General features: G+C 44.7%; 3 protein-coding genes across 3 annotated transcripts; 1 reads left to right on the plus strand and 2 right to left on the minus strand.

Moving 5' to 3' along the window:
• Positions 1-3,496: 3,496 nt before the first annotated feature.
• Positions 3,497-4,854, minus strand: LOC6535191. The gene is given in 3 exon segments (XM_039373886.1): positions 3,497-3,865; positions 3,867-4,488; positions 4,845-4,854. Coding segments are annotated over 3 exon segments (963 nt in total). The 3' UTR covers positions 3,497-3,534.
• LOC6535192 lies at positions 4,842-6,337 on the minus strand. The gene is made up of 3 exons (XM_002095816.4): positions 6,011-6,337; positions 5,772-5,957; positions 4,842-5,723 (listed from the first exon to the last, which is right to left on the minus strand). Exons 1-3 carry the CDS (start codon positions 6,212-6,214, stop codon positions 5,052-5,054), a joined length of 1,062 nt encoding a protein of 353 aa, XP_002095852.1. The 5' UTR covers positions 6,215-6,337; the 3' UTR covers positions 4,842-5,051.
• Positions 6,338-8,554: 2,217 nt separating this feature from the next.
• LOC6535193 lies at positions 8,555-12,118 on the plus strand. Its single transcript, XM_002095817.3, has one exon. It carries the CDS (start codon positions 11,455-11,457, stop codon positions 11,902-11,904), a length of 450 nt encoding a protein of 149 aa, XP_002095853.1. The 5' UTR covers positions 8,555-11,454; the 3' UTR covers positions 11,905-12,118.
• The last annotated feature ends 1,632 nt before the right edge of the window (positions 12,119-13,750 follow it).

A 13,750-nucleotide genomic window follows, 5' to 3' on the forward strand; every position in this document is an offset into this window, starting at 1 on the left:
CTGGGAAAACTAGATTTCTCTGCCGCCAACTGACTGAGTAGAGACCTCGGCCACAACTTCCAGAGCCAACTCGCTGGAAATCATTGCTCGTGGCTGGTTGGCGCTGCTCACTTTTTGATGATTTCCGAGATTTTGCGAAAATTAATTTTAATTACCCAGCAATGTTGCAGCCGAAAACCCCTCCGGCCGCTGTTTTGTCAACTCTTTAAAGACAGCTGATCAATAACATTTTCTTCTGGCATTTCCGCTTCTAATTAAGCTCCAAGCTGATAGCAGTTTGTGCGCTGATGGAACTCAAATCAGTAATAAAACACATAAAAACGTTTTTCCCAGCGATGAGTAAAAAATTGAATTTGTTTACATTTAGTTGGAATAAATGTTTGAAGCGATTTATTGTAGTTTAGGCAAAAACGGAAGCTCAATTCGGCGTACAGTCCCTACTTTTATTCCTTTAATAAGACCCTTTTATATTTACACGATTTCCTCATAATGTCGAAGCAAACCGACTTGTTTTAAGGCAATGTTGGAGAAGTTTACTCGGTGTGAAAATTTTGATCGTTTTTACTCAAATCCTATTCTTCGAAAACGATTTTTTATATATTTAACACTAAATAATTCATAATCATAGTGCTCAGCTCCACCCGCGTTTCCCTTATATACATATATATATGTACATATATACTCGGAAATACCCTACATGGCCTTTCTCTCTCTGTTTCAAATGTAAGCTAATTCTAATTTTTTAGAATACAATAGACATTTTTGTCCCAGGTACACTGCGCAAAGGCCGGACTACTTTTAAAACAATCAACATTTATTGTATTGCATTTTATAAATGTGTGCAAAAGCTCAGCAAGTCACGATATATTTGGCATTCATAAAAACAGACAAAAACAAATACGAATTCACAACAAATAAGGCAAATGCTTCCGATTTGAAAAGATCAGCATTGAGCCGACAATACATAACCTCACACGGTGGTAAGGAATCGTCTTAATGCTATCGCTGAGAATTTCCAGACCATTACAAGCATCTGGTACCACACGCTTAGCAAGGTCGTCAGGTATCAGCTTAAGGACACGCGTCATCCGAAGCGAATATCTAAGCCTCCAAGGGAATGAGAGAAGAAGAAACCCGCAGAAAGTACATACAGACAAACCATTTATCAAAAATCTCATCCTATTACTTGTAGAGTAAAACACTTTACTAGACTCTCAAAAAATATGTAACTGTTGTAAGGAAGCGTTCCCGACCCTATAAAGAAAGAAGAGAATTCACTTGCTTGTGTGAGTAAAAACAATAAGCAGAATATTGCGTATGGCAGCGTATATGTGCTAGGAGACGATTTTCGATTTTTTTAGTAAAAGTCGCCACTTGAGTTAGCTACCGTTCACATACATATGTACATTTAAATGTTTATTATTAATAATATGTAATAATTGGCACCCAGGAAACACCACGGGGAGACCATTACAATTGTAATGAGGTCGTTTATTTATATGACCTTCGAGACGACTTTAAATATTTAAATGTTAAACATTATAATATTTCGAGGATCGTCTGTCCGTCCGTATGAACGTCGAGATCTCAGGAACTATAAAAGCTAAAAGGTCGAGAAGGTCGAGCATGCAGTCTTCAGAGACATTAACGCAGGGCAAGTTTGTTGACGCAATGTGGGCGGGGCAACATGGGTAAACAAACTCTAAGCACCTAAGAATTTCTGCCTTCAACTATTTTTTACACGTCGCAAGCTGAATACTTTACCGACAATTTTTTTACGAAATTTATTATAAATTATTATGTACATAGTTTCGGCTATTACTATTTCTATGCTGTATTTAAATAGTAAGTAAGTAAAGTGCAATTTTGCCACGCCTACGAGTTAAATTTTTTCTATAATTGCTTTGCCAATTTCTTGAGGTACTGGAGGAAGAGATTTACATGATATTGCATGCGACACCATAAAACCAAAGACATTAGAATAATGTTTTCAAAAGTCTTGGATAAAACCCAACTGTTCAACTCCTCCTAGCTTTGAGTCCTAACTCTCGATCACTTTCTCTCTTGGACTATATCCACGATATGCTTGGCTTTTAGAACTATGTAAAATCTCGGCAAACCTTGTTCAAGATCTTTTATCTTGCCTTGGCGCATCTGCTATATCTTTTATGAAGTTTGTTGCCAAACATTTTTTTGTCACTTCTGGTCTCCTTCTCCAACTCCCCGCCACTGCCCATCCCAAGTCCCAACTACCTAAGTGGCACGCCGCTGCAATGGCTTTTTCCTGCTTGTATTTGGCTCTAGTTCGTTTTTACGGATTTCACTTTTTGGCCATTTAGCATTACTTTATTTGCTAATTTCAGTTTGGCTCTTTTTTTAGCCGCCCAGTGAAGAGCGGTGAGAGCGGTGTTTCATGATGCAATGACCTCGTACTTTTGTCACTTGGCATTTGTTTGCCGTTTGAAGTTATGACTGGGGCTTTCGAATATTTCAGTTTCGATAAGGAATTGTTGCTTGGTAGCCCTCGAGCCAAATGGACAACCCCACGCCCATGCCTACACTCTCCTGCTCTCACCAACACTTCTGCAGTGCGCATACCTGCAGGAGAGAGCTCCCCAAATTGCGCTCTTCGCTGCCCACTGCCCACTGCGCTGCGACTGCGATTGCGACGCCTGCATCGCTGGCGGTTGCTCTCGAAATCTAAATTTCAAGTTCGTCTCCCGGACAATCCATCCTGGCAGGGGGGTTTTTGCTTCGGCTAGCTCCTACTTCCCCTCCCACTCCCACTGTCACTTCCCCTCCTTCTCCATTGTCTGCATCTGCGGAAAGCAAAAACGATGCAATAAATACATAGGAAAGGCTGCACAACAAAGGGACGTCCCCGATCCCTGTCCCTCCTCCGAACCGTTTCGTTCCGTTCCGTTCGGTTCCCGGGCCTTGTTCTGTGCTGGTTGAAAACGAAACCGGATTTTGTTTTCGTCGATTTTCGCTCATTCTGCCACTCTGCCACTCCACTTGGTTGAGCTGCCCTTTTTAGAAGTTGTGAGTTGTCTCGTGCTGCGCGCCGCCTCACTGCCGTTTTTGCATTTGACTGAGTTTTTGGAATGCAGTTTTGTTTTATTTGCCTTACAGTTCGTGCCATTCCTGCCTTATTTGTCTGTTTACGCTTATTTTCGTTCTCGTACCTCTCAGCCTGATTCACAGTTTCCGTGCAATGTTTTGCATATTTGCGTAGGGGACAGGTTTTACTTTTATTTATTATTTGTGTTTTATTTTTAACTTTCCGCAACTGGCAAAAAGAGAAGAGAAACTCTTTTGTTTTGGTTTTGAAACGGAACTGGTTTTCTGAGTCAGTTGGTTGCTTGGCCACACAGTGAGGCGTGGAGAAATCTCTTGAGTTGCAGGAGTTTCTCTTAAAAACCATATTCTGTAAGTTCGGGGTTGCTACAAAATGTGCAGGGTTCAATAAAATTGATTTTAGAAACGAACATCCAAATAAAAAGTTTAAGGTTGCTGTTATTTGTCGCATAGAAATCATACACTGGGGTCTTGGCAAACTTTCGAGAAAATAATACTATCTGGCAGAGGTAAAATAGAATCAAAATTGGTATTCCGAGTCAAGCGACTTAGGTATATGATTCCCCTGCAACTGCATTTTCGAGCAATACCAGGCTTTCGGGCCACGTCCACGTTGTACAGCCGGAACTCAACATTTCGGCGCCGCACTTTGAGCCGCACATTGACCACCACGAAGTAGAAAATCATCTGCAGCTGCTTGGCCAGCAGCACGTAGGAGGCGTCCATGTCGGCCGGGAACAGGGGTTCGTCCCACGTGGAACATTCGAACAGGAAGTAGCCACCATCATAGGTGCCGTTCCTGGCACTCCAGGACGCCACACTGAAAACGCATGAAATAGTAGTTGAGGCCTCCAGAAAAATCATTTCGGTGCTGGCAGAGGAGCTATACCATATACATACATACATGCCCCAAAGGTCACCAGCTCAAGTTGCACCAGGAATCGTAGGTCCACTTTGTGAACTCGATGCACATATCGTCCACACACAGATTAAGGTCCCAACGCTATCTCAGCTCCACGCTGGCGCGGTAGTAGCGGTCTTTATTAACCACCATAGCGTCCAGCAGCTTTCCGCTCCACTCGCCAGGGTGGTGGAATGTACTGGCCACACAACAGGCCACCACGCAGCATCCCAATGTTTGACTCCCACGCACCTTCCCGTCGAACCAAGGAGCCCTCGGATACAGACCGCCCCAAAGCGACCAGAGTCATCCCGTCACCTCCGCGTCGAAGTTCTGGATCCGAGTAGCTTTGCAGTGCCGCTGGCAGCCCTCCACGTTGCGGCTCAACCGTCGGCTCCAGATGGGCAGACAATTGCACGTCATCGAGCAGGTCAGTTGCCTTAATATGCCGCCGGTATAGGCACACTCCTCCATGCACATTTTTCACATTTTCCAAGGCACCGGTTTCCCTCAGGCAAGATGTAGAAACGCGTCGTAATCGTCGGAGGACTCTCTGAAACCAGCCAAAAACTGTCAGTGTTTAAGACACTCCTTTTTCCTTCCACTAGCTGAGTAATGGGTATCAGATAGTCGGGAAACTCGACTATTGCGTTCTCTCTTGTTTTTATGTCAGTTTATATCGCTATGCCAACAAAATGTTGAAAAAGCTAGCTACGTAACGGGTATCAGATATTAAAAAAAAAACACTATAGCGTACTCTTTAGTTTTTTAACAATATTAACAATAATATTAACAAAACTTAAAATAAATAAATATTAGTGCACTACATTATTATTCTTTCTTTGAAAAATTTGTCGGCATATACAATTCTTCATATTTTATTATTCAAGTATGGTTATAAAACTTATGTTATCGGCTAATGAATTTCACATACCAAATGCTCATTTGGACGGCACAATTCTGTAGTTAAATAATAACTATTAGTATTACTTTGAAAGGGTTTTTTAACCCGATTTACTGGTAATAATCAATAAACTGTTGATGTGAGCTACTCTCGTATAAACCACAACAATTATGATCCAAAACCAGGATTATTGCTTGAAAAAGATTGATATTTGCTTTGGAGTTTTGGGTTCCTGCCCCTTTGAAATATATGCTCCTTGGCCTTGCGAAATTCCACTTCCATCTGGCTAAGGCGTCGGCCGATTTGATCGCGTTCCAGTGCGATAGCCACCATTTCCCGCTCCACTTGCTCTTTGGTTTTCAAGCTGCGATTGAACTTGTCGCTAAAGTCATCAATGGAGTGGTCCAGGGTTAGCATCTTGCATTCGAGACCTCGGATATTTTTACGGATATACTTGGCCCGACTGCTGAGGTCTTCCAACGGCTCGTTGGTGTATGATGGTTCTGAAAATTTGACAGCGTCGATTTTGCTAATTGGTCGTTCATGGTCTTTTTCTTCCGGCTCATTGACGCTTACATAGTACTTATGTATTTTCAGCAGGCTTTCCCGGAAATGAGACCAGTCCGCAGTGTTCGGATCATTGTCAATGCCAGAAGTAAACTGATTGATTTCATTAATGAGCTGGGCGATTTCACCATTTTGATTGTCGTCGCCTTCCCCTAAAGATGTCCTCTTTGATTTGCCCGCGTTATTTTTACGCCCTAAAATCTGAGATTCATCTTCGGTCTTTTCTTTATTCTGCAGAATAGGATTTTCGTCGTTTGGTTCCATCAAGCCTCTCTGGAAGTGTAACATTGAGGAATACGAAATTCTACAAGAAACTCTTACCTTTATCAGGATTTCCTTAAAGCTCTTAGCCTTAGAGGTCAGCTTATTCATGAATTCGTTTCGCATTTCCTTGACTATTTCAGCAATTCCTCCACGATCCGCCGACCTGGACAAAAGCCTCGAATAGTCCTCTGTAAGGTCTGTGGCCGAGGGCTTGTCCAATGAGTTAATGTCAATTAAACCTTTCTGCGGCGACAGATTTTTATAAACTACCGAGCGTCCGTGTTGGCCATACAAACCTCTACTAGAAGACTCAGGTGAATGTCGTCCGAGCTAAGATCGGATGGATCAACTAACTCATACTCGGATGGTCTTATCGTCTCTTGGCTTCCGCTCTGCTTCAGGGTAAGCAGGCTGTCTGACGATCTCACATCACTCCACGGTTCGGGCACATCAATTTCCTTTGAGACATCGCTGAAGGGCAGTTCTCGTTCCGGATCCATTTAACAAAAAATTTCCAAATTACCAACGCTTGGATAAGTAGAAACCTATCACTGCAAATTTTAAATATGTAAATTCTTGCTGAAATACTTGACTCAAAATCTTTGGCTCTGACAGTTGATACGGAGTCTACTTCCTCCCCTTCATCAAAGTAGAAAGGGGTGTGACCACGGCTGAGGTCGTGATAACCAGTCCTGAAGCACAGAGAGCGAAAATTAACTTCGCGTTTCTGTAACGCATTAGCACAACCAATAATTTGAGGCATCGTAAACACGTCGTAAATTTTGCACACGCAAATTTAGGTCTTAATTTTCTATAGCGCACAACAGACAAGCAACTTCCAGGCGTAATTACAGTCCATTAAATTCGCTGCGTTTGCTGCATTGCTATTTCTTCTTTATAAACGATAAGTGCCACTTGCAGCCAACCTCCCAAGTGATGGTTTGCTTTAATGAAAACGTTTCTATGTGGCATGTAACAGTCTTTGCTGAGGTGTAACTTATGTCCTACCCCTACGCAGGCCACGCAACTAATAAACCAGAAGAAAAGCTATACTTGATCACTTCGTCTAACAGATGCTCCCTCGCTTCTCGGCTAATCAGTTGTTTATTAAGTCTGCGACGCTCTAGTGCCTAGCGTATCGTATCGTGATACTTTTAGGCCTGTTTGGATGTCCATCCATCCTACCGTCCGTTGGTTCGATTTCTTTTCGATTTATGCTGCCCAGATTCGGCCATACGCTTGATTAATGGCAAGGTCTTAGATTTAAAAAACAAAAACTATTTATTTGGTGACTCTTACATAAAAGGGAATATTAGCCAACGGGTACCAAAGGTACCAAAGGGTACACTAGATTCGTTGAACAGTATGTAACAGGCAGAAGAAAGCGTTTCCGACCATATATTGATCAGGATCAATAGCCGAGTCGATTTGGCCATGTCCGTCTGTCCGTCCGTCTGTCCGTATGAACGTCGAGATCTCAGGAACTACAAAAGCTAGAAAGTTGAGATTAAGCATACAGACTCCAGGGACATAGACGCAGCGCAAGTTTGTCGAATCATGCTGCCAGGCCCACTCTAACGCCCACAAACTGCCCAAAACTGCCACGCCCACACTTTTGAAAAATGTTTTAATATTTTTTCATTTTTGTATTGGTGTTGTAAATTTCTATCGATTTGTCAAAAAACTTTTTGCCACGCCCACTCTAACGCCCACAAACCGCCAAAAGCTGACAGTGTAGAAGACCTCCTTCGCACTATCACTAGCTAAGTAACGGGTATCAGATAGTCGGGGAACTCGACTATAGCGTTCTCTCTTGTTTTAGTTACATATCTCCTAAACCAGGAGTTTTCGTGGGCTATCAACCTTCTTTTCTGGAAAGGTCAGGGATACACGCAGTCGGTAATGTGGCTCTTCGGCTGTATTAGAGAATAGTTCCCTTGACAAGAGTTGTCATTGTTTTCTCGATTTCTGTTGAAATAAAACATTTGAACTGAAATCAGAAATATTTGCCTATACATGTATCTTATGCAGACTGCAAACTCATTAAATTGCCAGAATACCGACACAGATTACAGACCGGGTGGCTTGGTTTTTGAACAAGGGGGGTTTTATTTTATTTGGCATCGCATCTCTTCGTTCGGTTTCGTTTTGTACGCCAATTGGCCATCCGAACTTGAAATTTGATATCGGGCATAGAGCAACCTGTTGTCGTAGCACCAGCTTGAGCGAAAACCCGATGTTGTTGCGCTGTCGCCAAGTGTTTCTGTTTTGCCCACGTGGTGTCATGAACTTGCCAATCTAATGCAGTAAAAAAAAAGGAGAAATTATTTTGTGGAAAGTCTGAGCGTACTTTTGCCATGCCACTATATTTCATGGAAACCTCGAACGCTTAACCTGGGAAATTAATAGACTAATATACCGGGTTGAGTTCAGTAAAGCACATGCGACACTTGTTGTCCAATCGGAAGCCCTTAAAGCAAAGAAATAACAATAACAATGACATACGAGACCTAATTAACAATTAAATACTAAGTTATAATGGAAAAATTGTATTATCATTTTTTAAATCGTCCTAGCATACTTCAACAAAATAAATACATGTTTCTATATACTTATCTGTACACAATATTTTTATTGCCAGTTGGTCGTAGAGTAACAGCTTAGAAGGAAGTACTCCCCACCCTATAGGGTGTATATTCTGCCGATTACGATCACCTAATCCTTAAGAATGCAGCTTTTAGTCCTGCCGCATTTAAAATTCAAGTTGGCGGCATAGGCTGAAAGGAGCAACTGCAACCGACACCAAACAGATCCACGCGCTGATGAGTAACCACAACAACCCAATGCAAATAATGTGGCACTCACCGGAAAAAGAGGAGGGCGGTGACAAAGGCACCCGAATCCTGCCTTGAGTTTCAAGTGATAAGGTGCCGGGATAGTGGCACACCCCAGTTAACCCACCACCGACGAAGGACACGTGGCCAAGACATCATTAGCAAGTGGCTAATTAGGACTGGCCCTCTTCCAGTGGGTACTCGCAGCAGACTTTTCAGTGATGGGCAAATCTAAATGGCAGCTAATTTGGCGCGTAGGGGAAAGCATTTGTTGAGCCATGTACATGCACATGCATTTACCTTAGACTTACAAGCAACCACCGTTGCATGTGAAGTAATTGAAAAGATGCGTGTTCCACGCTTGTTTAAGAACAGGGGTCCCCTATTAGTGATCGGGTTAGAAATCGGAGCTTGGACTTGTGTGGTCTTGTGCGATGATAGTTGTCAGTGGTGAAGACTGACACCTTACACCGTGCCATTTACGTATGTCTTGGATTCTGGCAGTCTATTCTGGGTCTTTTCGCCACCGCTTCCCTGGCGTTATTTGTCAACGATTTTAAATGGTTGTTAGATGGGTCTCGAAGACCCGTCCTGGCCAATGCAATTATCCTAGCGCAGCGCTTCCGCGTTGACCATCACCGTTGGCAACCATGACGGGCAAAACTCCATGTACCTAACCCAAATAGCGACGCATTGTCCGGCTAATGAGCCAACTGCATTCCTGCAACTCACGCAGAAGTGTGCGCAACTTTAATTTCCAGCGCCATAAATCAAACCGCGACCCAACCGACTGCAGCGCGAAGGCATTCGCTTCTAAATGAAGTAGTTACCAGTGACCATCGCGATGGATCGAACACCGGACAGGTGGCAATCCTCGAGCAGACTATTCATCTCCATCAGCATCGTCGCGGCCGTCATGCAGGGAATTCAATTCACGCCCGCCAGGAATGCTATTCAAAGTCCCACTCCCAGACCCGATCCCCTATGCATCGCATGAGGCGATAATTAGTGCGCAATTGTCGTTAACGCCGCCTTTGTCTATTTCTGCCACTTGTCCACTTGCCTGCTTGGCCATTTGCGGGGAGATGGGCATCCTGAGTCAGCAGATCGTCGTCGACCTGGAACGTGACGGGCAGCACAAGTGTAGGCTGCCGGTGGTGGCAGCCGATGTGGTGCAATAGGAGGATCAGCTCGAGCTCAGTGCAGCACAGTGCAGGGCACAATACTAACGCACGAGAGCTGCGCTCGAATGGTGGCTGCATAAATCATAAAATAAAAGACACTAAAAAGGAAAATAAATCAAGTGATAGTGCCTGAAAACCGGGCGGGCATTAGAGAAATCTCTGGCCCGGCTACCAGCTTCCAGCTACCATCTCCTTGGTCAGCCCGAATATTAATTGTGCACGGGGCGTATCAATTCAGAGCTGCAGCATCCACACAGAATCATCGGAATGGAGATGAGGATGGGGATGAGCCTGGGCATAAGCCTGAATCTGAAGCTGGGGCACAGACGCATGCGTGACGCTGGAGTGGCCTCCGAATGCGTTGAAATATGACGACCAGTTTCTGCTTGAATGTGAAACCTGATGGATTTCCGAGAAGAGCTTTTCAAACATTTTTCTTATTGACTAAAATATATTAGATGGATGGAAAACACTTGTGAACAGCAATAAAGTGGTTGACCAAATATATATTACCATTGTATGGTGTACACGCACAGTACAGCCATGTGAATTATAATATATGTAAATCGCACTGGAAGGCGTTTCGATTATTCATATGATCCCGGATGTATGCGGCTAGGAAGCTGGCGCACGCAAGCCCGATTGGAATTCACCACAAATTCGCACCCATCATAGATGAGATGACGCATGGAAATGCTCTGGAAAGCCAATTTCGGGCTGCAGATGGCTTTCGAGTTTCGCCAATTAACAATGGCAGAACGTTAATCGAAACGAAGTACAGTTTCCCCGGCTGCGCTAGAAGCTTCCGACACGGATGGCCAGCACATGCTAATAACGCCACATGGCTCGTTTTCTCGGCCCAAACGCAGTTTCTATGGCCCATAAACTGATTGCCAACTACCAACTTCTGTCCATTTGTGGATGCCTCCCGTTGAGTCGGGAAGTGGACGGGGACGGGATGGGCACGGAGATGGTGAAAACCGGCAGACAGGCAGCAGGCACCAGGCATCAGGCGCGGCAAAAAGTGGCAAATGTAATTTAATAAATTAATTACATCAATTAGCCGCTGCATTTTTATTGAAGTTGCTGTAAATATTGGGCTAGACATCTCGAGCAGCCAGCAGCCGCCATTTTGCGGGGATTTATGGTGCATTTTTCATCGCCGTTTGCTGGAGGAGAGTCTAACTTATGGCGAGTTGTGCGACATGGTCCGGAGAAGTATCCTCCTGGCATGTAACCAAATGAAGGCGCTTTGTATTGATTAGCGAGCGGTGATCCGGACTAGTGGCTTGTGGGCCGGGCCATGCTATTTGACAAAATTTTCCATCGCCAAGCCGCACGGAGAGATATGTGCACTAAGTCAAATGCCCCATCCCATAAGCACGCCGGAGTAGATGGCTTAATGTACGGTGTCGCGCGCGGACGTGACTGAACGGCTACCACCTCCATCTGCATAATCACCTGGCTACTGACCACTGTGCACTGGAAAATGACCGAATCTAATGGCGACCGCAATCGGGCCAGTATTAGAACATTGGCTGCATATTGATGGAGCGCCAAGTGCACTGCTCGTAAGGTGCATGAGGTGATGGATTCGAGCTTCGGGCTTCGCTTTGCTTTTGGGTCAATGTCAAAATTGTTTTCGGTGAGACGCACAGTCCGAATCCCAAGCAGTTTGTATAAAACTGGGCCCCGCCGCCCCAGCGCCACATATTCATCGCAATGGCACTCAGCTCGACGGTTGTCTGTCTTCTCGCCGGACTCAGTCTCGTCAGGGCGGATGTGGGCGTGGCCGCGCAGCATCTTCGCCCAGCGGACCAGCAAAAAGAGGCTTTGTATCCAGCAGCCGGCTTTAAGCCTTCTATACAGTTTGGCCTCCCGGCAGCCTCCCAGCAACCAAAATCCGCTCGCCTTGTGGTAAACAGTGAAGCGCAGGAGGATCTTGACGACGCCGCCGAGGAGGTGGAGGTAACCCAACCCAAGGCAGATCCTGTGCCACGTCGAATTCCTGCTCCAGGGCCAGCACTGCCGGTGAATCCCACCATCGCATACTATCCTGCCGGAGCCGTGGGATTCGTCCAGCCAGCTACATTCGCCAAATTCATCGGAGGCCCACAACACACGGCACCATATGTTGACGCGCCCCAGTACTACCAAGCCTATTTTGGATGAACAGATTCAGATACAGAGTACATTAAATAAGGACTTTTGGCTTAACTTTTAGTTAACTGCATTAAATTGTTAAGCCTGTGCTGTTTCTCATAGTAAGCCCACTAAACGTGTTTTCAACGAAAAATGTCATAATAGTAACGGATTTTTTCCACCCTATAACGTACATATGTATATATTTGAACCCAAATAAAACAGCCAACTGTATACGAGAGCATATGAAGTGTGGACTTTACTGATAATTTCCCATAAAATAAATGAATCCTTCCCCGCTTTCGTTACAAATATTTTGAGCGTTATATTCTGATTACTTTCCAGTTGCAGATTTACCTGCGTTTAATTATGCGTTTGATCATTCGCATAATGCGATTGGAGGGCTTGTAGTGAAGCATGCTCCATCAAAATGCCAAATCTTCCGACGACAGCAATTCTGTCCGCTGGCCAAACGGTAGGCCGGGCAGCTAAAGGGAGGGGCAGCTCTGACAATGAGCGAGCAACGATAATCTATTATGACCGTAACAAGAAATGAATCCCAACTCGGTAATCCATCATTTTGCGGCTTAGCAATCAAAACAAGGAGTTTAGCTAAGAGTTGGTCTCCCGGCCCCAAGGACGGACAGGTGGACCGCGCTGACGGACGGCGGCCTGGCTAATCAGCGGCAAAACACATACATATCTGGCCAGCGAGCTAACGAACAGGCCGATGGTCGCAATAGTCGCAATGGTCGCAATGGTCGCGTAAGCGCTGGCCAGAACCAGGAAACTCAGAAACTCAGATTGGACCTGGCGGAGAACGACTTTCGGACAGCCGTTTGCGCATTGAGGCCAATCTGTGTGTAACGTGAGGACTCGCCCGGGCTGGCAGGTCTATGCCTTTAGGGGCCCGGCTAAATAGTTGCCAATAATCCGTGTCCAACTGATCGGATTGCCGTTTATGGTGATGGGCAAAATTAGATGCCGAATGTGCGATGGCCAGCGAGGCTTCATTACCGATGCACAAACTAGGCAGTGCGTCCCGACTGATTGACCACTCGGCCACGGTTGCCGGCCAGCGGTCTGCATTGTTATTGCTTCATCAAGTGTGCAGCAGCCAGCGTGTCCAGCACGTCCGGTGTCCACATTGTACACAATGTCCGTAATGTCCAGCACTTGCGGCAGAAGCCCAAGCAGTGACTGCGTGGCAGAGACCCGACCCCTGAGGGTATTGCGAACTGCTCAAACATTTTCGAAATCGCATTCATAGGTGAAGGTGCAATAGTTGCTGGCGTATCTGATTTCGGCGGCCCCCTGCGCAGTTAAGGGGCTTAAAGGGGCGGCAGGCCAGTTAGGGGAAAATATGGGTTAGGTTCTGCCGCAGCGCTTTACCATCGGCCGTGTGGGTGGCGTTTGCTTAATACCTATACAAATCAAAATCCTGATCGGGTTGTATACTATACAATGTATAGCCACAACAGATACTTAACGAAAACACTTACGCGTTCAGAAGAACACAAGTTGCGTAGCTTTGACAAACAGCGAACTCAAAATCCATAATATATATAACAAATGTGTTGTTATTCGCTGCAAGAAGTTTGTAATACTTTTTTGTTGGGCGTTCATCAATTCCAACAACCACATACCAACTAACACATACAATTTATTTAATTTTTTCATTTACCTTTTACCTATTCTTGTCCTCAAACATTACATTTTTTCAAAGTGGTGTTTAAATTCGATTGGTGTATAGTTATGATCGGACAACCGCAGCAAATTTTAGTTTTATGTGTATATATTATATATACAAAAATAGCAACAACAATTGTTCATATTTATATTTGCTTATAGTATTTCTGTCCCAATTTTCTCTCGC

This window comes from Drosophila yakuba, chromosome 3L (genome assembly GCF_016746365.2).
Source record: "Drosophila yakuba strain Tai18E2 chromosome 3L, Prin_Dyak_Tai18E2_2.1, whole genome shotgun sequence".
Lineage (NCBI taxonomy): Eukaryota > Metazoa > Arthropoda > Insecta > Diptera > Drosophilidae > Drosophila > Drosophila yakuba.

Coding starts and splice junctions, on each gene's coding strand:
- LOC6535193 (XM_002095817.3), top strand. CDS start 11,455: ATGGCACTCAGCTCGACGGTTGTCTGTCTTCTCGCCGGACTCAGTCTC.
- LOC6535192 (XM_002095816.4), bottom strand. CDS start 6,214: ATGGATCCGGAACGAGAACTGCCCTTCAGCGATGTCTCAAAGGAAATT. Junction 5,958..6,010: donor ACCTGAGTCTTCTAGTAGAG/GTTTGTATGGCC, acceptor CTGTCGCCGCAG/AAAGGTTTAATTGACATTAA. Junction 5,724..5,771: donor TTAAGGAAATCCTGATAAAG/GTAAGAGTTTCT, acceptor TTACACTTCCAG/AGAGGCTTGATGGAACCAAA.